Raw genomic sequence first — 25,443 nt, forward strand, 5'->3', positions numbered from 1 at the left:
ACCAAATGGAAAGAACATGGCACAACAGCAAACCTGCCAAGAGACGGTCGCACACCAAAACTCACGGATTGGGCAAGGAGGACATTAATCAGAGAGGCAGCACAGAGACCTAAGGTAACCCTGGAGGAGCTTCAGAGTTCCACAGCAGAGACTGGAGTATCTGTACATAGGACGACAATAAGCCGTACGCTCCATAGAGTTGATCACTTTTAAAGGATATTTCCGTCTTCTCTCCTTTTTCTATTTAAAAGGCACTTAAATAGCTGCACTTTGAAGGAAGTGATACAATTATATATATTTTTTTAGCACATTCCCCATTGCAACTCTGCATGTTGCAGAGGGTGCAACACACAAGCACCTATTATTTTTACAAAATGTATTTTTCTTTATCCGCTTGTTAAACTATTCTACTTTGCAGTAAGTGTAAAATCACGCTCTATTACAGGATTTTGGTGTCAAACATTATATATAAAAACACTTTTTGAAGCTTCTTCATCTCATGATTATAATCTTAGTAGTTTGAGCCCTTGCAATAGGTCTCTCATAAAGGTATAGCGCCACACCTACATCCTTTTTATTTAACACATCTTTACTCCATCTAGGTGGAAGTATTATGTAAGGGCAGCAATTCTCTCTTTTTTCATACATCCCTTATTTATCTCCTGTTTTGTATACCCTGTGGCGCAGTATCACACAACATTTTTCTCAGGCAACATGGATGAATGGAGACATCGTGAAGCGGTATTGACGGCACTATTGTGAGCAAACTCCGCCCAAGGTAAGAGGTCTGACCAGTTGTTATGGCAGAGAGAGAAAAATATCACCGCTCTGAAAGAGGTCTGTGAGGAACAAACATTTTCTCCATGCTGGAAGTAACAAGTGCAGGCAACGCTGGTAATTGAGAGGTAAACGAGAAATCCTGGACAGTCGCACTCAAAAGTAATCTTCGATCTTTATTTAAATATGATCATAAAAATACATGCCACAGCATCACAAAGCAGGAAAGCTGACTACAGTGTGAAACACGTCAGCTTTCCTGCTTGGTAATGCTGTGGCATGTATTTTTATGATCATATTTAAATAAAGATCGAAGATTACTTTTGAGTGCAGCTGTCCAGGATTTCTCGTTTACCTCTCAGTTGTTATGGCGGTCAGAAATGTAGCAACATAAAAACTGCACCAAGAAATGGTTGTCTCGTTCTGCGGCCCCATTGGACTGCGGGTGATTTGCAGAGGAGAAGGAAAGCTGAATTCCCAACTCTGCACAAAAGGCGAGCCAAAACCTGGACACAAACTGGCTACCCATGTCTGAGATGATAACCTTGGGTAGCCCATGTAAGTGAAAGATCTCCTGAGCAAAAATGGAAGCCAGTTCTTTAGATGTGGGCAACGTCTTGAGTGGAATACAATGAGACATTTTTGAGAACCGGTCAACCACCACAAGGATAACTGTGTTGCCCTGATAGTTGGGTAACTCCACAATAAAATCCATAGACAGGTGAGTCCAAGCCCTCTCTCCATTGGGTATGGGTTGTAGAAGGCGCACTGGAAGCAGCTACGAAGGCGGCTACATCAGCACGTAGACTGGGCCATCAGAATTGTTGGAAAATGGCCCAAATTAGTTGATTCTTCCCTGGGCGGCCAGCAGCTTTGGGAGAATGGTAAGTCTGGAGCACGGCAGTGCAGAGACTCTTGGGGACAAAGCAGCGGTCACAAGGTTTTTCTTAGGAGGATCTGAGCGGCAAGAATTCTGTCACCCAAAGGTGAAGTGAGACTGGTACAAACCGTAGCCAGAATACAATCTGGAGGTATCTCGGGAAACGACTCCATCTTGGAAGCGGAGAAAAACTGTTAATGACAAAGCATCAGCCCCTACATTCTTAGTACCGGGTAAGAATGTAACTACGTAATTGAAACCTGACAAGAAAAAAGCCCATTGCGCCCTTCTGGGAGAGAGGCGTTTAGCCTCAGACAAGAATGTTAGATTCTTATGATCAGAATAAAAACCGGCACAGTGGTACCTTCAAGGAAATGCCTCCACTCTTTAAGGGCTAAAATGATCGCTAACAACCCTCTGTCCCCAATCTCATAGTTGCATTCCGCAGGAGACAATTTCTTGGAAAAGTAGTCACGAGGATGCATAGAGTTATCGGAGGTAGGACATTGAGACAGTAGGGCACCATCTCCAGTCTCGGATGAATCAACCTCAAAGATGAAAGGTACCAAAGGATCAGGATTTACCAACACAGGAGCAGAAACAAAGGTAGCCTTGAGTCTCTCAAAGGCATTAATGGAATACGGAGACCAATTCTGTGTGTTGCCATCCTTTCTGGTCATATCAGTCAGGGGTTTGACCAGAGACAAGAAGTTACGAATAAACATCCGATAATAATTGGCAAAGCCAAGAAAATGTTGCAATGGATGTAAACCCATGGGCCGGGCCCACTGTAGTACTACCAAAAGTTTCTCTGGGTCCATCGAAAAACCAGCAGTATAATTGACATAACCCAGGAATTTAACCTGTTCACAATGAAACTTGCACTTCTCCAATTTACAATACAGGTTATTATCTCTCAGCCTATGAAGCACACGACAGACATCTGTGTGATGACTCTCTAGGGACCTGGAAAATATAAGGATATCGTCGAGATAAACCACCACACGTAGCTGCAACAAATCTGGGAGGACATTGTTGATAAATTCCTGGAAAACTGGCGGGGCGTTTCAAAAGACCAAATGGCATTACAAGGTATTCGTAATGGCCTGTTCTGGTATTAAACACAGTTTTCCATTTATCACCCTCCTTGATCCTCATGAGATTGTATGCCCCTCTCAGATCAAGTTTCCTGAAAACCGTTGCTCCCTTGAGATGGTCAAATAACTCCGTAATTGAAGGAATCGGTTAAGCTTTCTTAATCGTGAAGCGATTGAGGCCCCAATAATCAATACAAGGTCTCAGTTCACCACTCTTCTTTTTCACAAAAGAAGAAACCAGCAGTAGACGAGAATTTGCATATGAATCCTTGAGAGTGTAACGTACTCGGCAACATACTCCTCCATGGCTTTTTCTTCAGACAGACAAAGGTTAAACGCGGCTATGAGGGGGTATGGCAACAGGTTGAAGGTCAATCATGCAATCATACGACCGGTGTGGAGGCAAACTACCAGCTTGACCTTTGTCAAAGACATCGCTAAATTCGTGGGACTCCTCCGGCAGGGAGGAGAGTGAAGAGGTGCACAAGAACTTAGCCACTTTCTGAAAACATGTCTTCCTGCCTTGTGGTGACCAGGAAAGAACCTCAGCACAAAGCCAATCAAAAGATGAGTTGTGCTTCTGTAACCAAGGATAACCAATAACCACCGGGAAATGAGGTGAGGAAATCACTTGGAATTTGATTATCTCATGGTGAAGAGCCCCTACAGCCATGGTCAACAGAGCCACATGAGTCACATGGGTAGGTTGTAGAGGTCTCCCATCAGTAGCCTCAATGGCAAGTGGAGTGGCAGGGAGCTGCAGCGGAATTGAGTGCTTAGACACAAAGGCATCATCTATGAACAGGCCTGCAGCCCCAGAGTCGATTTAGAGCCAGTATAGCCAGTATCTCAATGGATGACTTAGACCAAGAAAGGGTACCCGGAACCAGGGGCTTAGCCTTTTGGATAACTGGGGACGTAACAATGCCACCTAAGGTCTGTCTTCTACAGGACCTCAGGTGCAAGCGTCCTCCTGGACGGGTAGGACAAGACTTCAGGAAGTGACCTACCTGGCCACAATAAAAGGCACAATCGCTCCTTCCTCTTAAAGGCTCTCTCCTCCAAAGAGACGTGTGAAGCCCAACTGCATGGGTTCTACTTCACTGGCAGACTCAGCACCAGGAGGCATGAGAGGTGAGGGAGGCAAGGGCGGGACTGCAAAGCTCGGAGCCAAATGTACAGGAGGCTTCCACAAGCGCTTCCTAAAGGAAGGGGTCTCTCGGAGTCTGGAGTCAATGGGAATGGCAAAAGTGATCAACTTCTCCAGCTCAGTGGGTATGTCTCGGGCTGCTATCTCATCTTTGATGGTATCCGAGAGACCATGAGAAAAAGCAGCCATGAGGGCCTCATTGTTCCAAACAACCTCTGCTGTCAGAGTACAGAATTCAATGGCGTAATCGGCAACAGTTATCGTACTCTGTTTGATGGACATGAGACTCTTGGCAGCAGAAGTGGAGCGTGAGGGAACAAAGGCACAAACTCTGGGTAACTCAGGACAACAGGGTTTTGTGTCTCCCGTAGAGGGTTTATGAGAGACCAGGCCAAGTCTCTCATAAAGCAAAGAAATCACGAAGCCTACTTTGCTTCTGTCTGTGGGAAACGCCTAGGGAAGCATCTCAAAGTATAGCCCAATCTGGTTGAGAAACCCTCTGCATTGAACTGGATCACCCCCAAATCGCAGGGGAAGCGGAGCAGAACCAGACATATCTCTTATAGAGGGCTTATTTGAGGCGGGTGCCTGCACAGAGACTGGAGCAGCAGCAGGGACGGCCTGCAACACAGGTTGTACCGGAACAGCCACAGTGGGAGGATCTAGGTGAGCAGTGCAAATTGGGAGCGTCCGTAACGCTATGGCAAACTGATCCATGCTGTGATCCTGCTCATCCAATCTGGAACAAATATTACCAATAAGTGGATTGCCTGCATCTTCTGAATTTGTGGCCTTCGCCTACTGTCAGGAACCGTGAATCAAACTGAGTCGAGAAGTGCAGTAAAAATCACGCTTGTTAATAAAATGGTACAAACAGAGCAAACTTAGTCAAAACATAGTCAGGGTTCGGTAACCAGAGTGGGTAGTTGGAACAAGCCAGTGAAACAGGAATCCAGAGATCAGCGTAGTGGAGGCAGTAAACAGGATCAGGAACCAGAGGAGAAGTCAGCCAGGCAAAAGTCTTTAACAGAAAAACACAGCAGAGAGTATCTGGATATGTTGACCAGGCGAAGGCACAGGAGATCTGATCCAGGCAGTTTAAATAGTCAGCAGGGCTAGCTGACGAGCAGGAAATGAAGACCAGGCAAGTCACTGTGGAATGAAGCGTACCGGCAATTAACTGACAGCTGAGCACAGAGCTCTGAGAAGGAAGGGCTGAGCCCAGCCCTGACAAAGAGTTAGTACTAAAGGTTATGCCCAATTTTGCTTTACTTTTGGTACAGCCATCGCGTAAGAGGTTTCTGCTATTCTTCCAGTGGAATATACTGTATGAATGGGGGCAAAATCAAATATTACTAGGCTATTTTCTCTCCAGGTTGTATGTTATTCATTCATAAAGAGTAAAATAAATCAGAAAACTCTGACAATCATAAGAAAATAAATGCTTAGCGCTATCTAGTGGCCATAATGCTGTATTGTCCTCATTCACTATCTTCTTTGTGTAAGAATAATATTTGGCCCGGGGAGAAAATAGGTTGGTTTTCCAGGATAAATATCTCTGCATGTTTTTCATATTTACACCCCTATAGCTTTTACATTTTTTTTTTTGGAGGAATCTACACCCTAGACCAGAAAGAGGAACATATGGGGAAAAAAGGATCTGGTTCCAATATAGGGACAATCCCTCCCAAATTAGGGACAGTTGGGAGGTGTGAGCTTGTTTTCATGCTGAGCCTATATTTCAAGAGAAGCGCTGGCTAAAAATAAGTAAGCTTGTCATAAGAGAAACAGAGGGACCTCCTTCTGGAAATGTTGGTTGTTGGTTGTTGGCTTCAGATTGAAAAAAAAATCCAGGTGTGGCTGTTTTTGCATAGGTATATTGGTCCTGCTTGTATCGGTGCAACTATGTATGTGCTATACCTATGGGATCCCCATAGAAGCTGGAAATCACTAGAATAGGCACCTCTACTACAGTACTACTGGCATCTGGGTCCCATGCTAAGCGGCTGCCCTGTTGCTTAGTGAACACAGGAGGTCGCTCACTTGGCACAGGCACAATTCAGAGAAAGTATTATCTGTTTGGACGAGATGGAGATTGTGATGCCACCGCCCCACCTCTCCACCTTGTCCAATCAGAGAATGCTTTGCAATCATTGAGAGAATGCAAAGTGTTCTCCGAATGGCTCTTATGCCGAACGAGTGATCTCCCATATTCACTAGGCAGCAGGGTAGCTGCTCAGGACCCTCACATGTGTGGTGCAGTTGTTGTTTACACACAGGTACGTGCCCTATGTGCGTGTTTGCATTTGCATGTATATATGGCGCAATGGGGGTGCTCTTTTTATTATTTTTATTTATTTTATTAAAATTCAATTTTTTAACATTATTTTCTTTCTACCATTTTTTTTTTTTCATTTACCGGTAACTTTGCTACCACAATGGGGCTAACTTCCTGTTATAGGGAAGCCTAACAACATTTGACTAGAAGAGAAAATGGCCTAAACAGCCTAAAACATTTTGTCCAAAAATAGCCTAAAACAATAGCCTAAGAAATTTCGACCAAAAAAGAAAATCGCCTAAAATAATAGCCTAAGAACATTTGGCCAGAAGAGAAAATAGCCTATAGCAATAGCCTAACAAGATTCAACCAGAAGAGAAAATAGCCTAAACAATAGCCTAAAAACAGTTCTCAAAAAATAGCCTAAGAACATTCAGCCAGAAGAGAAAATGGCTCAAAATAATAGCCTAAGAATGTTTGACCAAAAAAGAAAATAGCCTAAGGCAATAACCTAACAACATTCAACCAGAAAATAGCCTAAAACAATAGGCTATTGTTTTAGGCTATTTTTGGAGAAAAAAAATGTAGGCTATTTTCTCTTCTGGTTGAATGTTGTTAGGCTGTTGCTTTAGGCTATGTGTTTTTTTTTTTTTTTTTTTTTTTTTTAGGTCAAACATTCTTAGGCTTTTATTTTCAACAATTTTCTCTTCTGACCGAATTTTCTTAGGCTATTTTTGAGAAATGTGTTTAGGCTGTTGTTTAGGCTATTTCCTCTTCTGGTTGATTGTTGTTCGGCTTTTGTTTTAGGCTATTTTTGTAGAAATTTTTTTTAGGCCAAGAACATTCGGCCAGAAGAGAAAATAGCCGAAAACAATAGCCTAAAGCTGCGTACACACGAACGGAATTTCCGACAGAAAAAGTCCAACGGAAGCTTTTTATCGTCTATTCCGATCGTGTGTGTGTGCCTCATCGGACTTTTTTTTTCGAAAATTCTGACGGACCTATAAATTAAACATGTTCCAAATATTTTCGACGAAACAAATCCCTATCGGGAAACCCGATCATCTGTATGCTGTTCGGACCAGAAACGACGCATGCTCTGAAGCAAGTACGAGACGGAAGCTTTTGGCTACTGGCTATTGAACTTCCTTTTTCTAGTCCCATCGTACGTGTTGTACGTCACCGCGTTCTGGACGGTCGGACTTTGGTTTGACCGTGTGTAGGCAAGACCGCTTGAATGGAATTCCGTCGGAGAAACCTTCGGAGTTTATTCCGACGGCAAAACCGGTCGTGTGTACAGGACATAAGAGTATTTGACGAAAAAGGAAAGGGCATAAAATAGCTTAACAACATTCAAATGAATATAGCCTTAATCAATAGCCAACAACATTTGACCAAAAGAGAAAACAGCCTAAAACATTTCTCCAAAAATAGCCTAAAACAATAGCCTACAAATGTTCGGCCAAAATAAAATATAGCCGAAAACAATAGTGTAACAATATTCATAATGAATATTACTGAATAAAGCCTAAAACAGTAGCCTACCAACATTTGACCAGAAAAGAAAATAGCTGAAAACAATAGCCTAAGTACATTGGACCATGCTCACCTCTTCCTTCCTTTTTTTTTTTTTTTTCTTGTATTATATATCACGTAACAGATGTTGATCTCAGCAGTTGAGAAGTTTAGGAATCCAGATAAATAGGGATTGATTACCTTGTACTTTAGTTGAATCTAGACCTCTGAGTGATAAACACATTTTATGTCTTTTGTTGTTTTATTACATTTGATTTTCCTTTTTGTTATCCAGGCACTACGAAGGAGACGCGTAGATGAAGAGAACCTCCAGAAAGTATCTGTTAGAAGGTTCAATTCTTTTCAGCTTTTCTCAGTAACTCCATTATCTGAGAAGACGGAAGATGAGCAGCACACCTGGCTCCAATACAGAAGTAGATTCTCCCCGGAGTACAGCGTGTGTTTAAGGTAATCACTGACTTTGCACTTTATACAGATCCCTGGCATCAGGTCGTCATGGCGACTAGAAAGCGTCCTGGTGTTTTTGTCAGCCCATTCACTGTTGGTACCAGGCGTGAGCAATTCGAGATTCTGCACCTTCAGGTAGGGGGCGTGTGCACCCAACCCCGGCTGCAGTCTCACCGGCTCTCTGACATGCCGATCACCGGGTCCCGGCCATGAATCGTTGGCCGATCGTCAGATCTACTGAGAGTGAGGATGCAGGCAGAAAAAAAACGGCACATCCCTTAGACCCCTTTCACACTTGTGTGACTTGTCCTGTGACTTTAGATTGCAAAGTTCCATGACAAGTCGTACCCCTTGATTTCCAATGGGTGCCGTTCATATCTGCACTACTTTGGTCCGACTTTGATTCAACTTGAGGTCCATATACCTCAAGATTACACAGGCATTGCCTCAAGTCGTGTGACTTTCTGGTTGCACAAGTGTGAGAGGGGTCTTAGTAAAACAGTGTAGTTGCATTACACTCCCTAGGCACACAGTTAACCTTTTGATTGCCCCAAATGTAAACCCCTTCCTAGCCAGTGTCATTAGTACAGTGACCGTGCATTTTATTAGCACTGATCACTGTATTAGTTTCAGTGTCAGTTAGCCAGTGTCCAAATGCCAGCCATACTATCACAGTCCTGCTATAAGTCGGAGATCGCCGGCATTACTAGTATAAAAAAGAAAAATTCTAGTGTATATATACACTGTCATTTGTAGCGCTATAATTTTCACGCAAACCAGTTAATATACACTTATTGGGATTTCTTTTTTACCAAAGACATGTAGCAGAATACATTTTGGCCTAAATTTATGAAGATTTTTTTTTTTTTATTGGATATGTTTTATAGCAAAAAGTTTAAAATAGTTTTTTTTTTTTTTTTTTTTCAAAATCTTCTTTTTTTATAGCGCAAAAAATAAGAAACTTAGTGGTGATCAGATACCACCAGAAAAAGCTCTATTTGTGTGAAAAAAATTATTTAAATTCTGTTTGCATACAGTGTTGCATGACCATGCAATTACCAGTTTAAGTAGTGCAGCGCCGTATACCAAAAAAGCTTTGTTAGTTAAAAACTGGCTCCTAACTTTTTTAGCTGGCTCCTAGATTTAAAGCAAATGTTTTCAAGCCCTGCGCTATCACATAGGGATCGCTGCCAGTAGCTGGTTATAAAAGCCTTTTGTGGAAGGTTTTTTCATTGTTTAAACCTAATTTTATTTTTGCATCCCCTTAGTTGTGTTCAGGGATGAGCTGAGGCATGTCCGGATGCTAGTTCCGAACCCGCCTGAGCTATTCTGCCAGGAGGGTGTCATGGCTGGCCATCAATATTAAGCTGCCCAGGCATTCCCTGCCCTGCAGAAATACATATGAACGTGCTGATGTGGGGTGGGGAACTCCTTGGCCTCTTATGATGGCGTCCTGTAGTGACACCCTCCTGGTAGGATAGCTCAGGTGGGTTTGGACTAGTATCCGAACATGCCTAAACTCATCCCCAGTTGTGTAAGGTCTATGTGCCCATTTAGACTGGCGCATTTCAGTAATGCATGGTTTAACACTCTTTACTGCAACATGCGCACTACAGTTCTGGCTGTTGCATTGGCATTAAAGTGTTAGTACACCTTTTCAGAAAAAAAATCATCCTCCACACCAGCCTGGTTTCCGCTGTACTTACATCTGGCAATGCTGAGCTGTCAGTGCCCATGCATGCCTGTCCAGCGTTTTGGGAATTTGAAATCCCAACTTTTTTTTTAAATATTTTTTTTATTCTTTATTTTAAAGGTCAAGAAATTTCACAAAATCGCTTGCCTAAGCACATATCAGATACAAAATGAAACAAAGATACTTCAAGGCACAGTGATGCATAATAACTACTAAGCGAAAAGCATATTCAACGTGGACCCCCATCATATCATTCCGGATGGGTATTCCCGGATTTTGGCAAATTCCATGAACAGGTTTTTGTTTTTACTATAACAAAGCAAGGTAACCGACCCCAGAAGGAGGAAAGAAAATAAAAAAATAAAAGACAACGTTCAAGAGAGAGCAAGATATAAAAAAAAAAAAAAAAAGACTAGCAAGAAGGGTGAGGGTAGGCAAGCCTTTGTGACTAGATCACTCCACTGGGTGTGCCATTGGCTGGGAGGCCAACAGTGTCTGGTCTCTATAGACAAAATAAGGAGTCCAGATCTTTTCTGTATTTTTCTGTTTGCTCCTTTTAAGGTCTTGAAATCCCACTCTTCTCCCTCCCCTCTGCGCAGCACTTCAGGGACAGACGAGAGGGATTTGCTGTGCAGGTACTGACCAATCAGAATCACTCTGGTCCATCCTGGAAGCGCTGCACAGAGAAGAGCAGGGATTTAAAATTATCAAACCGCTGGACCGGCGCCGGGGGCAGTGACAGCTCCGCAGCAGGGACCAGGGGATGTGGAGGAGGTGGGGAGGCTGTAGGGTGTTAGTTTACCTTTTTAGTTTTTTTCTGAAAAGTTAACTAACCCTTGCATAATTTAAACAGCGGACCGTGGTCCGAACTCGGACCCAGTGACAGTCCTGTCTGGACCGCGGCCACCAGTTATCAGCCGTGTGTGCTCTCCCGAGTCTACCTTGAGTTGACTTCAAAAGCTGTGCGTTATCTGGGCAAGGCAGTCACTGCCATTGGCTCCCTCTGCTGTTAAACAAAAGCCAGTGAGTAGGGAGCGGGTGCCGGAACTGAGCCACGCTCTATGTCCTATAAACACTCAGGCGGCTCGAGGGCGAGCCTGTACATCAGAGCAAGCAGCTTGTTCTGGGGATACTCAGTAGGTGGGAGGGGCCAGAAGCGCCAGCGTGGGACCCAGGCAGAGGAGGATCCGGGGCTGCTCTGTGCAAAACCACTGCACAGAGCAAGTAAGTATAACATGTTTTCTTTTTCTTTTAAACAAAGAACAGACAAACCTTTATAACCAGTTTAATTACCTGTAATGAAAGATGTCCCGTTATGTGCAGGCTGATTGATTCTTATGAAACCTTCACTGCAGGGCTGCCCTGTCCTCTTCCTGTCCCTAAGCTTCCACTGCCTGTAACATGATCTATGAATAGGGCAGAGAATGATCTGTCACAGGGTTCCTCCCACCCACCCCATCCCATTCACAAATCCTGTTACAGGCAGTGTAATCAGTGAAAGACGTTTTCTCAAGGAGAGGACTAGAGGGGGAGTGTCACTATAAATCACCTTTAGGGTTGGTTCACACCAGAATTTTTTTTTCTGCATCAAAAATGGCTGGACAGTGTTTAACATGGCTTCCAATGGCCCTAGTTCACACCAGTGCAGGCCACAAAACTAGAACAGGTTGAATTTTTTTCTGTATGGAACGCATCATTTGACTACTTTCAACAGCATTGTGGAATTGTGTGAGCACCACTCCTGTAGTACACCCATCCATCCCTGGAATTGTGTGAGCAGTCCTCCGGTGGCATGCCCATCCCATCTAAGGAATAGTGTGGGCAGCCCTCCTGTAGTATCTGCATTCCCATCCCCGGAATTAACCCCTTTTCTGGCACTTGTTGCTTACAAGTTTTATATATATATATATATATATATATATATATATATATGTGTGTGTATATATATATATAATATACAGAGAGAGAGAGAGAGATCTATATATATATATATATATATATATATATATATATATAAAATCTTTTTTTAGCAGAGACCCTAGAGAATAAAATGGCGGTCGTTGCAATATTTTATGTCACACTTTATTTGCGCAGCGGCCTTTCACACGCAATTTTTGTGGAAGAATTGCACAAAAACAAAATGGTAAAGTTAGCCCAATTGTTTGTATAATGTGAAAGATGATGTTTCGCCGAGTAAATAGATACCTAACATGTCATGCTTTAAAATTGCGCACACTAGTGGAATGGTGACAAACTAAGATACTTAAAAATCTCCATAGGCGACGCTTTAAAAATTTCTACAGGTTACCAGTTTAGAGTTACAGAGAAGGTCTTGTGCTAGAATGATTGCTTTCTCTCTAACAATTCTCTCGATGCCTCACATGTGTGGTTTGAACACCGTTTTCTGCACGTGAGCACGGAGGGATGGGGGAGCTTTCATCTTTTTTATTTATTTATTACACTGTCCCTTTTTTTTAGATATTATATTTTTGATCACTTTTATTGCTGTCACAAAGAATGTAAACATCCCTTGTGACAGTAATAGACAGTGACAGGTACTCTTTATGGAGGGATCTGGGGTCTATAAGACCCCAAATCCCTCCTTTTGCACTTAAAAGAATTCAAAGCGCCAAGTTTGGTTGTTTTGAATACTGTAATTTTTTATAAAACTGGCGCCTTTAAGTCTTTAGTAAACCAGAAGTGATGTCGCGACATCGCTTCCGGGTTACTAGATCCGAGACCCGATCAAACCCGATTCCAGCATTGTTCAGGTCTCTGGCCAGCCGGCAGGCATGACAGCTGGTTGCTCGGGCCTCCTGGTGGGACAGGAGAGCCCGGGCGAGCTGCGGGAAGGGGGGGGAGATGTCCCCTCCTGCTGCTTGTAATAACAGTTGAGCGGCTGTCTAGCCTCATTACTTGTTATCATAAGAAAGCCGACCGTCCGCTCCAAAAAATGGTACCGGGTGATGCGTGCAACAATACTTTAACCACTTGCCGACCCACTGCAGTACATATACTGCAACGGGGTCCTGGTACACTCCCCCACCCGCCTACTTCCCTGTGATATGGCCGTGTCCAATCATAGCTTAGAGGGCTGTGTTGACAAACAACACAGGGCTCTATACAGAGGGAACGGTCGCTTTGTTCAGGGAAAAGAAACAAATCGATCTGTAGTACAAAGGCAGCACACATTATACACAGTACACATTGGTAAGCACACAAATAAAGAATAAGTTCACCTTTCAAAACATGTTATATGTTACACCCATATTTAGGGTGTAACATGGATCCCCCCCCTTTCCTACTGGCTGTCACAATAAAAAAAAACTAGGGCTGGGGAAATCAACGATTAATTCCTCGATTAATCGTTCGTTTTTTTTGATCAATCAAAATTCTTTTGATCGGTACTCACCTCTCCGCCGGCTTCCGGGTCTTCAGGGAGTTCTGTCGGAGATCCGGTGACGCCACGGACATCGACGTCACCGGACTCCTCCCCCCTTCCCCAAGTGCCTCTGCCTGCTAACGAAGGGAAGGGGGGAGGAGTCCGGTGACATCGATGTCCGTGAAATCATAAATTGAGGAAGACAGATCCTAACGATTTGATTGATCTCACTGGTCAAAGTATTCAGATAAACATCTATATAAATCCTGGACTTGGCTATGAAAATCAACATATCTGAGGGCTTTCCTGGCTGTAAGTCAGTTTGACGATGAACTGACATTGATTGGTTATCCAGCAATCAAGAAACATTTATGATGAGGGCACTTTTTTTCCAAAGAGCTGACACTTTGCTGTCTCAACAGGTGATGGATGTCTCTGGCTCTCCATCGGTCCCCCTGATGCACAACGGTGCTATTTAAATAATACTGTAAGGTGACGCCGTAGCCCCACCCCGCCCCGCTGAGGATGTTCTGATTGAACGTAACGCGTATAGGGGGTGGAGCTACGCATGACATCAGCTAAAAGTAGTTGGATCTGTATGTGCGTTATAATTAATCTAAATTAGTTGATTAATCGATTTAAAAAAAAATCTATTAATCGAACACAAAAATTTTAATCAGTAACAGCCCTAAAAAAAACGTGGCTGCTCTGTGAATGGAAAACTACAATGTTCAGCAGCCTTTGCGGCTGTCGGCTTGTAGTTTTCAATGAACTATCACGGCCCTCTCTTCCTGTCAGATTGTATCTTCTTGCCCAGGATGTACAGGCACACATACACTGGCAGATCTGCTGGAGACCTGCATGGCACCAGATCGCTGGTGCAGTGCTTTACAGGCTCCAAAAATAAATAAATGCACAATTTTTTTTTTTACCTGCAAAAAATGTGCATTTTATTATTTTTTTCTAAAAAGTCAACTTGTCTTTTAACCCCTTCCCAGCCAATGTCATTAGTACAGTGACAGTGTATATTATTAGCACTGATCTCTGTATTAGTGTCAGTGGCAGTTAGTCAGCTCCCACAAAGTGTCAGTGTCAGATTGTCCACTGCACTACTATCACAGTCCCAATATAAGTGTGTGTACACACACACACCATTGTTTGTAGACTATAACTTTCACTCAAATCAAATAATGTATATTTCTCAAAGTTTGTTTTGCCAAAGACATGTAGCACAATACATTTTGGTCTCAATTTATGAATTTTTTTTATTGGATATGTTTTATAGCAGAAGGTAAAAAATGTTTTTTTTTTTTTTTATTTTCAAAACTGTCAATCTTTTTTCATTTATATAATAAACAATAAAAAACTCAGTGGTGATCAAATGCCACCATTTGTGTGAAAAAAAAAAATATATACATTTCATTTGCATGCAGTTTTACATGCACACATAATTACCAGTTAAATTAGCGCATTGCTGTATATCAGAAAATGGCCTGGTCATGAAGGGGGTAAAACCTTCCAGAGCTTAAATGGTTAATCTTCAGGTAGAAACATGTTCCATTCACTTGCATTATGTAGCATTTAGCAGAAATGACACATTTCCCTATATAAGGTCTATTATGTACGAAGTGCTGAGATCAAGTGCCGGAGCAACCTAACATGAAAATGTGGGTGATATTATGCAATGGGCCAAAAGCATGTAATTGCTATAAAGCTGTTGATGGGTTAAAATTTCTCAGCAATGGTCCATAGAAAACTTTTTTGTCTCCTGTACATTGATTATTAAAGTCATAGATGCTGAATGCTCCATACTACCAAGACTTTTTTTTTTTTTGTGACCTCTGATAGATTATTTTCCCTAAATCACCACTTGCATTGAACCCATTGTTTTCCTTGACCTTGAGATCATTTTCCTGCACTTCAAAGAGAGGAGCATTGGGTCAGGAGCAGCAGGGTACAGATTCAGCAGTTGCCATGGCGATAAAAATGTACACCATAAGAAGAATGCAATTTTTTTTCACTGTGTTACAACTGCATGGCCCGGCAAATATACGACACGTGCATCGACCTCTCTCTTCAACTTCAGAGTATGGATGAGCCATAGGACGTCAGTGCATGAGAAATTGAGTATAATGGCTTTTTTTTCTATGTCTCACTCTTACAATGTACAGTCCCTGAACTGGTTTCAAATAATTGCCTACATTTCCATATCTGGAACCTGGACGGAAATTCCTTCATGTTCAAGAATGTCTAATATTTATATGCAAGCAGTGAAATATGTACAAATTGTTCTAGTGTGGACAAGGTAGTGAGCAACCCCCCCTTTGCTGATGAGCGGTAGAGTCGGCACCATTGTTTCCTTACACCAGGATGAGCCTCAAGCCTGGGTTCTACACCTTAAGGAACATGGAACTGAGATCTTGGACAGTGTCTCTGAACTGCATTTGTGGAACTGTGACGATCCCTACCGAACATCTCACAGAGTCTGCTCTGTGTAACCTTTGCCTTGTCTGGTGGCTTGTCGAATAGTATATTTCTGATTTTCACAGGTAGAGTATGGACACTGAATGGCGTGATACCGCACTGTAGTACTAGTTCTGAACAGTTAAAGGATGAGCTGGCTTGTGTTGAATTTGGAAATCAATAAGTGAGCTGACTATGCTAGCTACCTAGATTGATCTCAGGGAGTAAAAACAAGAAGATGGGATATTACTGTTCCTCCAGAATCTCCTGCTTACAATGAGCCCTACACCTCCATAACCCACTGATACTCCTGAACCAGTGAGGCTGGGCATTTCTCGACTAGCCCTGACTCCTGGGGAGCACCTGAGTCTCCGACAAGCCAATTTCTTCCTCTACTGTTGGTCCCTGGGTCATTTCCTCTTGAATTGTCCTATTTAAAAGTTTACTATCACCCCATTATCTTCTTTCACTCTTATTTCATTATCTCTGTCTTTGCAGGGCCCCAAAAAGACTGCTAAAGTCATAGCTATAATTGATTCAGACACACATGCTTGCTTCTTGGTTGTGTCCTACACTCATTCTTGGTTAGTCACATGCTTGATGACGCACTTTTTGTAGCTGCTGACTTTTAAACGTGGTGGAACTCTGCTTTGATGTGTACAATTTTTATACGATTTTCGTACAAGAAAAATCAGAAAAGAGACTGCACATGATCAGAGAAAAACAACAACATAAAAAGCTTTTTTCGTACGAATTTTCATTCATCGGTTCCGATTTGCTGTGAAACAAAGAGGAAAATCGGACAATCATTCACCCGATTTTCTTATACTGTGTACCCCACTTTATATTATTTTTTTGCCATGGATTTGTTAACTTGTACATAATACTTTTACACGTTCCAGCTGGTTCATACCCCCTCTAGTGGTTAAAGTTCAGAATGAATTATGGACACGCTTTTATTACATGCCAGCATGCAACTTTCAGATGACTATTTTTAACTTCACCTCTAAGTCATAAGCTTCTCTGGAATCCGATTGTTTGAAATGCCAGACAGGTTACAGCAGTGCTGGGCACACTTGGTGCAGAGTTGGATTTACATCAAATTACATAATCTTAATAATAAACCTTCAGCATTTTTTTTTTAACCACTTCCTGCCCGGCCTATAGCAGAATGACGGCCGAGCGGTGTGGTTCAGTTATCCTGACTGGACGTCATATGAAGTCCAGCAGGATAAGCCGCGATTGACACACCATGTCTCCGATCCCGGTAAAGAGCCTCTGTGTCCAATCACAGCTGATCACAGTGTAAACAGGAAAAGCCGTGCATCGGCTTTTCCTCTATTGTGTCTGACAGACGCGAGTAGAGGAGAGCCAATCGGCTGCTCTCCGGACAGGGGGGGTCTGCGCAGATTGATTATCAGCGCAGCCCCCCTGAGAATGCCCACCCAGTACCACCAGGGATGCCATGACCACCACGTATGCCACCCAGGACCACCAGGGATGCCAAGCAGTGCCCATCAGTAATGCCTTCCAGTTCTTCCTCATCAGTGATGCCTCTCAGTGTCTATCAGTGCCTCCTATCATTGCCCATCAGTGCTGCCTATCAATGCCCATCAGTGCTGCATTTCAGTGCCACCTATCAGTGCTGCATATTAGTGCCCATCATTAGTGCGCCTTATCAGTTCCCATCGGTGAAAGAGAAAACTTACTTATTTACAACATTTTATACCAGAAACAAAGAAAAACTTTTTTTTTTTTTTTCTTCAGTCAGTTTTCAGTGATCAAGTACCACCAAAAGAAAGCTCTATTTGTGGGAACAAAATTTATTAAAATTTGTTTGGGTACAGTCTTGCATGACCAGGCAATTGTCATTTTAAAAGCAACAGCGCTGAAAGCTGAATATTGGCCTGGGCGGGAAGGGGGGAAGTATTGATGTGTTTAAAATGGAAGTAAACTCAAAGGCATGCTTTTGTACCTATAGGTAAGACTATAATAAGGCTTACCTATAGGTACTGTAAATATTTACATTACATGCAGCAGATGACGTCATCGGCGCATGCGCTCTGAAGGAACAGCCACCCATGTTCCTTCAGATACCTGTGCCGCGAATGACGACTCCCCGCACATGCAGGGAGTTGTCCACGGACCTGGAAGGAAGATAGATGAAGATGGACGCTGCCTCCAGTGATTACATCACATCGCTGGAGGGCTTCGCTTTCGCTGGAGGGCTTCGTTTTCAGGTAAGTTTTACATAACGTGCTAGTGTGCGATGCATACTAGCACATTATTCTTGAATCAGGAAGGCTGGCAACTCGGATCTTCTTAAATAAAAGTACTTTATTTGTTACATGGGTACACAGTACTGGCTAAATGCTGACTGGTTTCGGCTATGGTGCCTTCATCAAAGCTATACTATATATAGATATATATATAATTATATAATATTATACATATATATGTGTGTGTGTGTGTGTGTGTGTATATATATATATATATATATATATATATATATATATATATATATATATATATATATATATATATATATATATATATAATGTGTATATATTTTATATAATATTAAAACCTTGGTTTGAGAGCATTTTGCAAGACAAGCAAAATGTTTTAATAAATTTTTGCCTTGATATACAAGCGATGTCTTGATATAAGAGTAGCGTCATGTCACAACTGAGTATAAAATAGAAGAGAGGAGCCTCTAAGTGTAGAAATATGCTTACATTTAATGAAGGTACAACATTTAGCAACTTATTGCTACACTTAGAGGTGCTTTGATATACAAGTGCTTTGGATTACAAGCATGTTTCTAGAATGAATTATGCTCGCTAACCAAAGTTTTAATAAATATATATATATATATATATATATATATATATATATATTCTCGGCGTAGCGTATAACACGCACTTTCTTCCCCTTTAAAATCGTGGGAAAATGGTGGGTGCGTGTTATACGCCGATCCCCGCTGTCGTTGAAGGGAAGAGGAGCGAGCGCCGCCGAAAAAGACTGTGTACTAAGAGTGTACTGTGTGCTCGGCTCCGCTTGCAGTCCCACCTCCTAGCCTTTACATCCCGCCATTGGACCGGTGTTGTGTCCATCATAGGAGCTGGTCCAAGGGGTGGGACTGCAAGAGGAGCCGAATACACAAAACATCCGGCTCTGTGTATCTCGGCGGCGCAATAATTTAAAAAACAATCATGCTGCAATTTTATATATATATAGATATATATATATCTATATATATATATCTATATATATATAGATATATATATAGATATATATATCTATATATATATATATATATATAATTATATTATATTATACAATTTTTGTTTTTATTAAATTGTTCTCTGTTTTATACCTTGTCAACCCTTAATTTATTCTAATCAGCCTTATTAACTCCTTATTCTCCTTCTCCATTAAATTATTATTTTCCTGCTGATTTTTTTTTTTTTATATTTACTTTTTTTTAAAAAAAGCTATTAATAAAACATTTTTTTTTTGTTTTGCTTTGTTCATAAATATTTTTACACCTTTATCATATATTTACATGTTTCACATTGAAAAAAGTGCAAAATTAAAAAAAAAAATGAATTTATTTAATTTTGTAAAATAACTTTTCAGTGCTTTGTACCATTTCTGACAGCTGAAGTGTAAACAGAAAAGTTGCGGTAGGTATCACTAATTGGTATCGGGAGTACTAAAAGAAAAGACCCATATATAAATTAATGGTAATTTTTTTTATTTCTTTACACATTACATTATTTTGTATTACATTTCTATAAATTTGATTGAAGCAAAGATTATTATGTCTTATTTTATTACCATCTTGTTTGATAACCTAATGTTCAGGGGTTGTAAATCTTTAAAATAAAAAAGATCTTTAGAATTTTGAGAGAATCGCGATCTTTAAGCAAAAAAATTGTGACTCATTTTATCCAGAATCGTGCAGCTCTAGTGGGCTCTCAATAAAGTTTAAAAAAATAAAAATCCCAAAAATGTAATCCGCGCAATTCACTGAAACAGAACAGGAAAATGGACACCAGTCTGCATGCCAAAACAGAGCATTTTATTGTTCGGCTAGTGTGAACAGGCCAGGAAACTTGCAGTCACATGGCTAAAAATGTACATCGCAATGATTGTGTTAAAGCTTTATGGATTGAGCTTACTGTTTCCTGACTGCCCATAAGATTATCACATAAAGGTTTGTTCATACCATGCTTGTGTTAAATCACAAATATTTATGTGTCTTAGGCCTGGATCACATTGCCGCGACTTCTGCGCCGACATCGCAGCTCAATTTCGGCACAACTTGCATACGACTTCTTTAATAGAAGTCAATGCAAGTCATGCAGAAGTCGCACCAAAAGTAGTGCAGGAACCTACTAATTAGAATGTTTCTATTGCACTTAATGGGGTGCGACTTGTCATGCGACTTGTGCTCTCAAAGTCGGAGCGCATGTCGTGAATCGGGCCTTAAAGAGAAGTATGAGTTTAAAAAGAAATAAACATTTATACTCACCTAGGTGGGTGCAGCATTGATCCGATGCTGCATCTGTCCCCCGCCGCTTCTAAGACTGAGAACTGAGCGATCAAAGACCAATGATCACTCGGTTCTCAACCCTTCGGTGTGCAGAGAGCCTGTAACTGTCAGTTACCAGCTCTGTGCTCTGCCTCTCCAGCACTAAGTGGAGCGTGGACTGTGGAGGGGGGTGAGAGCGGCTGGCTGAGAGGCTGAGCCAGCTGCTGGTCCAGGCATCTGGGTGAATCCCAACTCTAAACTTGGGTTCGATCCAGAGCCTGGACCAGCTGAGTGACTTCAGCCAACAGCAGGCTGTGGCCCACTGCCAGTTAAAAAACGGGCCACAGGAGTGCAGAACAAAGTGCACTCCTGTGATCCCCAGGAGAATTACAGCTAAAATAACTTTGGCTGTACTTCTCTATTTAAGGTGCATTGCATTATGAAGCCTATTAATTGAGTGAACAGCCCAATCATTGAGTGCACTGTAAACATGCCCAAATGTGGAAAAAAACTGGTTCTTCACTTTTTTTTTCTTTTTTTTTTTTTTTTTTTACAAAGGAGCTTTTCCATTTGTACATTGTTGTATTTTAGTGCAGGTCTGCAATAGGTGAAGTTGGTTAGAGCCAGCGAGAGAGAGTAATTATGAATGGAGGCCAGACACCGCGTGGAGGCCAGGACCAAACAAATAACCTCTCTGATGCCAGTGAACTGGTGAATACTTAAAGTGGTAGTAAACCTTTGCCATGAACAATTAACAAAGCATATCCCTCTAGTGTGTATTTGCTTCATTCCAAAGCACCAAGAGTTGGAGCCAGCCACTCTGCCCCTTCCCCAGGCCGGTGCTCCAGGGAGTGCTAGAGGGGCAGAGCAGAGAGCAGTGACTGATTGGCTCACAGCAGACCTAGTACTAAGCGATCAGAAGTCATGTGACGGCTTAAAGCCATTGTTGTCAGGCTTAGAGCTGTGGTGGGACAGAATCCAATACTTCTTTACCCAGATGTCGACCGCCCCACGCACCTATATTGTGGCAAGGTGGCTGCTCTGGGCAGAATCCCCTACCTGTACGTGATTCTGCACTTCTGGGTCTGGGGCGTGCATGCCCGCTGCTGGCGACCCCCCCCTTCCCCCGTGATTGGACACTGTGATTGGACACAGCAGGAACCAATCATTGGGTCCGGTGGATGAGATGTCTGCCGATCGATCGCTCGGGACACAGGCAGAACGGCAATCTGCCTATGTAAACAAGGCAGAACGCTGTCCTGTGACAAGGGGCAGTAGTGATCCTGTGTTTCTGCTAAACAGGAGCACGGATCTCTGCTTTCCCACAGTACAAGCACCTCCCCCACAGTTAGAAAGCACTCCCTAGGAACACATTTAACCCTTTGATCTCCCCTGATGTTAACCCCTTCCCTGCCAGTGTCATTAGTACAGTGACATTGCATATTTTTTAGCACGGATTACTGCATTGGTGTCACTGGTCCCCAAAAAAGTGTCAGTTGTGTGTCCGATTTGTCCCCCGCAATGTCGCAGTCCCGCCTGCTATAAGTCGCTGATCTCCGCCATTACTATATATCGTCTTTTTATATATATATATATATATATATATATATATTAGAGGTCGACCGATATGGGTTTTTCTCTGGCCAATGCCGATATTTAGAAATCGCGGTGGCCGATGGCCGATATGTGATGCCGATATATTAGGCCGATTTTTTTTTTTTTTTTTTTTTTCCCTTCATCTCGTAAAATCTAACAGTTAGACCCCTTTCACACTGGGGCGTTTTTCAGGCGCTTTTGGGCTAAAAATAGCGCCTGTAAAGTGCCTGTAAAACGGCTCCCCTGCAGTCTCAGTGTGAGATCGGAGTGCTTTCACACTGAGGCGATGCGCTGGCAGGATGTTAACAAAAAGTCCTGCAAGCAGCATCTTTGGAGCGGTGTATACCACCACTCCTGCCCATTGAAATGAATGCACACCGCTGCCAAAGCGCCTGCAAAGCGTTTCGGCAGCGGCGCTTCAAGGGCGCATTTAACCTCTTCCTCGGCTGCTAGCTGGGTTATAAGCTCCCCGATAGCAGCAGAATAGCGCCGCTAAAATGACGGTAAAGCGCCGCTAAAACTAGCAGCGTTTTACCGTCAACGCATGCCCGCTGCAGTGTGAAAGCAACCTAAAGTGATACAGAAAATTTTTTACATTTAAACATTTATTAAATAAAACAAACCTCCAATCAGTTCACTTGTATGTAGAATTTAGATTAAAAAAAATATACAAAACAAACTATATCTTAAAAATAAATACACAAAAACAGGTAATCAAAACTTTTGGACAAAAAAAATTGACTAACTTTACTGCTTATTTTTTTTTTTTTGATTTATTAGTGTATTTTTTAAAAAAAATTGCGTTTGAAAGACCGCTGCGCAAATACCGTGTGACATAAAATATTGCAACAACCGTTATTTTATTGCCTAGGGTCTCTGCTAAAAAAAATATATATAATGTTTGGGGGTTCTAAGTGATTTTCTAGCAGAAAATACAGGATTTTTACTTGTAAGCAACAAATGTCAGAAAAGATTTAGTCTTTAAATGGTTAAACTGAGAACTTCTACACATGAAAGCTCAGCTCATTCAGAAGTGTAAACATTGTATCAATTCAGGTTCTTTTTATCAGATTTGGCTGCCCAGAGAGGGGGAGAAGTCGCTTCAGAGAAGAATACAGGCAATTTGTATTGACTTCAGAAGTCATTTGCAAGTCACGCTGAGTTATATCGGCCTTTTTATCAGCACAATCGGCCGATGCCGATTAAGTAAAAAACACCAAATATCGGCCGATATATCGGTCGACCTCTAATATATATATATATATATATATATATATATATACATTATATTTAGAATTTTTTTTTTTACTTTCTGCTATAAAACATATCCAATAAAAAATGAAAAAAAATAAATATAAATATATATATATATATATATATATATATATATATATATATATATATATATATATATATATAATAAAATAAAACATACATATATAATATATATTATAAAAAAATATATTTTGAAAATTATTGTTTTTTTTTTTTGTTTGTTTGTTTATAGCGCAAAAAATAATAAAAATGGCAGAGGTGATCAAATACTGCCAAAAGAAAGCTCTATTTGTAGGGGAAAAAAAGGACATCAATTTTATTTGAATACAGTGTTGCATGATTGTGCAATTGTCAGTTAAAGTAATGCAGTGCCGTATCGCAAAAAATGGCCTGGTCATTAAGGGGGTAAATCCTTCCGGGGCTGATGTGGGTAAAGTAACGTGGTGCCATATCGCAAAAAATGGCCTGATCGGGGGGGGGGTAAACCTTTCGGAGCTGAAGTGGTTAAACTTTTTTTTTTTTTTTTTAAATTACTAGATTTCTGATTTTAGGAAATTAATCTGTATAGCACTAGGGCACATTCATAGAACCAAGGATTAGATGTCCCACTTGGCAGTGGCAGGTAGATTTGCTTGAAAGCAGCCTTTTTTTCTTTTTTTTTTTTTTTTTTTTTTTTTTTTTTTTGCATTCCTCTTTAAATTGTCATTAGTACCAACGCACCAGCAGAAATTAAAAAAAAACGAGTAATTCAAATCAATATTTTATTTCAGGCACCGCACAGGAGCTCTAAACGTTTCTGACATCCTGACAAGTTTTGACAATACCGGAAATGTGTGTAAGTTCTGTTTTCATTGTTCCCGTTTAATATCCCTGTGCATTGTTTTCCCGTGATGCCGATTTCCATGACAAAAGTGTGAAAATTGTTGTGATATTTTGACGATATTTAATTGTTTTCCAGTGCGGCAGGCACTGCGGGCTTCATGTAATCCCGGCTCTTTTCAGTCAGCAATTATGAATGATCTGCATACGTTTTGACAGGCTTCGTAACTGCGTGGGGAAGGCAGCTGGTACATTCAAATAGATTAGGCCGCGGAAAGCCTTATGGAATGAGAAGCTAAAGCCTGCTAACTGAATACACTCAAAACAGTTTGTACGCCTGGGGGGAGAAAGCTTTATGAATGGCAAATTTTATCTGCAAGGTCAAATAAGAGGCAGATGTGCTAAGCTTTGTAGAAATATGTCTACGTTAGAACCGCGTTTCTCCAAAACTAGGGGAATTCCTTGCTTTGAGGAGAGGAACCGATTGTGACCGGAGCAAAAAAAAAAAATGTGGGAAGAATGACAGTGACATGGCAACAAATAGTAAAGGCTTAGTTTGACTTATCTCCTGTAATTATTTAGCACATTTCACCATGTGTGCCAAACCAGCTTATTCATCAACCCTTTCACTGCCAAGGACGGGTTCTAAACGTCACGGCTGTTCCTCTCCTAGCTGGCTAATGTCCTATACAATATTTCAAAGCAAAAAAAAAAATGAACATTTTTATTGGTGGCCCCACTGACGTTGCCAAATTACATCTACCGATATCATAAATGGTCCCTATTTTGTTAATCTTCTTTTAATATGAATCATATTTTTAAAAATGTTATTTATAATAAAGTCACAAGAGAATTAAAACCAACACTTAACCTAATTAAAGTGATTGATTGCAAAGGCTTGTTTTTTTGTTTTGTTTTTTTTAATAACAAGCATGTTATACTTACCTCTTCTGTGCAGTTGGTTTTGCACAGAGCAGCCCAGATCCTCCTCTTCTCGGGTCCCTCTTTGCTGCTCCTAGCCCCTCCCTTCTTTGAGTGCCCCCTCAGCCAGCAGCTTGCTACAGGGGGCACCCGAGCCAAGTCAGAGCTCCATGTATCCATTCAGATACACAGCCCCGACCTGGCTCCACCCCCTCTCTCCCCCCATTGGCTGACTTTGATTGACAGCTGTGGGCGCCAGTCGCGCAGCCACTCTGTCTCAGCCAATGAGGAGGAGTGTCCTGGATGGCTGAGGGGATCATGGACATCGCTGGAGAGAGAAGGGGCTCAGGTAGGTAATTGGGGGGTGCTGGGGGGGCTGCTACACACAGAAGGTTTTTTTATCTTAATGCATTAAGAAAAACCTTCTTCCTTTACGACTCCTTTAGGTATAATTTTAGGGACTTTTTTTATTGCTAAGAAGATGAAAAAGTATTTTTTTAAATCACTTAACCCTTTCACTGCCAGGTCCGTACACCGTACAGACCTAAAAAGTGCCCGCAGGTGGCCAAGTCCGTACGGACCTCCTTTC

The 25,443-nt window shown here is 41.6% G+C and overlaps 1 protein-coding gene across 3 annotated transcripts in view; it reads left to right on the top strand.

Annotated features, from left to right (window-relative positions):
• The window catches only part of CAMKMT (calmodulin-lysine N-methyltransferase), a 685,679-nt gene that overhangs the window by 9,591 nt on the left and 650,645 nt on the right, over nucleotides 1-25,443 (top strand). For all 3 annotated transcript variants that reach the window (XR_012244021.1, XM_073628476.1, XM_073628477.1), the window contains exons 2-3: nucleotides 7,993-8,165; nucleotides 23,885-23,949. Coding sequence is in view for 2 of the 3 variants with exons in the window: in XM_073628476.1 (XP_073484577.1) it covers nucleotides 7,993-8,165; nucleotides 23,885-23,949 (238 nt within the window). In the remaining variant the exon portion in view is untranslated. The remainder of the gene's footprint in view (nucleotides 1-7,992; nucleotides 8,166-23,884; nucleotides 23,950-25,443) is intronic.

This window comes from Aquarana catesbeiana, linkage group LG04 (assembly GCF_042186555.1).
Source record: "Aquarana catesbeiana isolate 2022-GZ linkage group LG04, ASM4218655v1, whole genome shotgun sequence".
NCBI lineage: Eukaryota > Metazoa > Chordata > Amphibia > Anura > Ranidae > Aquarana > Aquarana catesbeiana.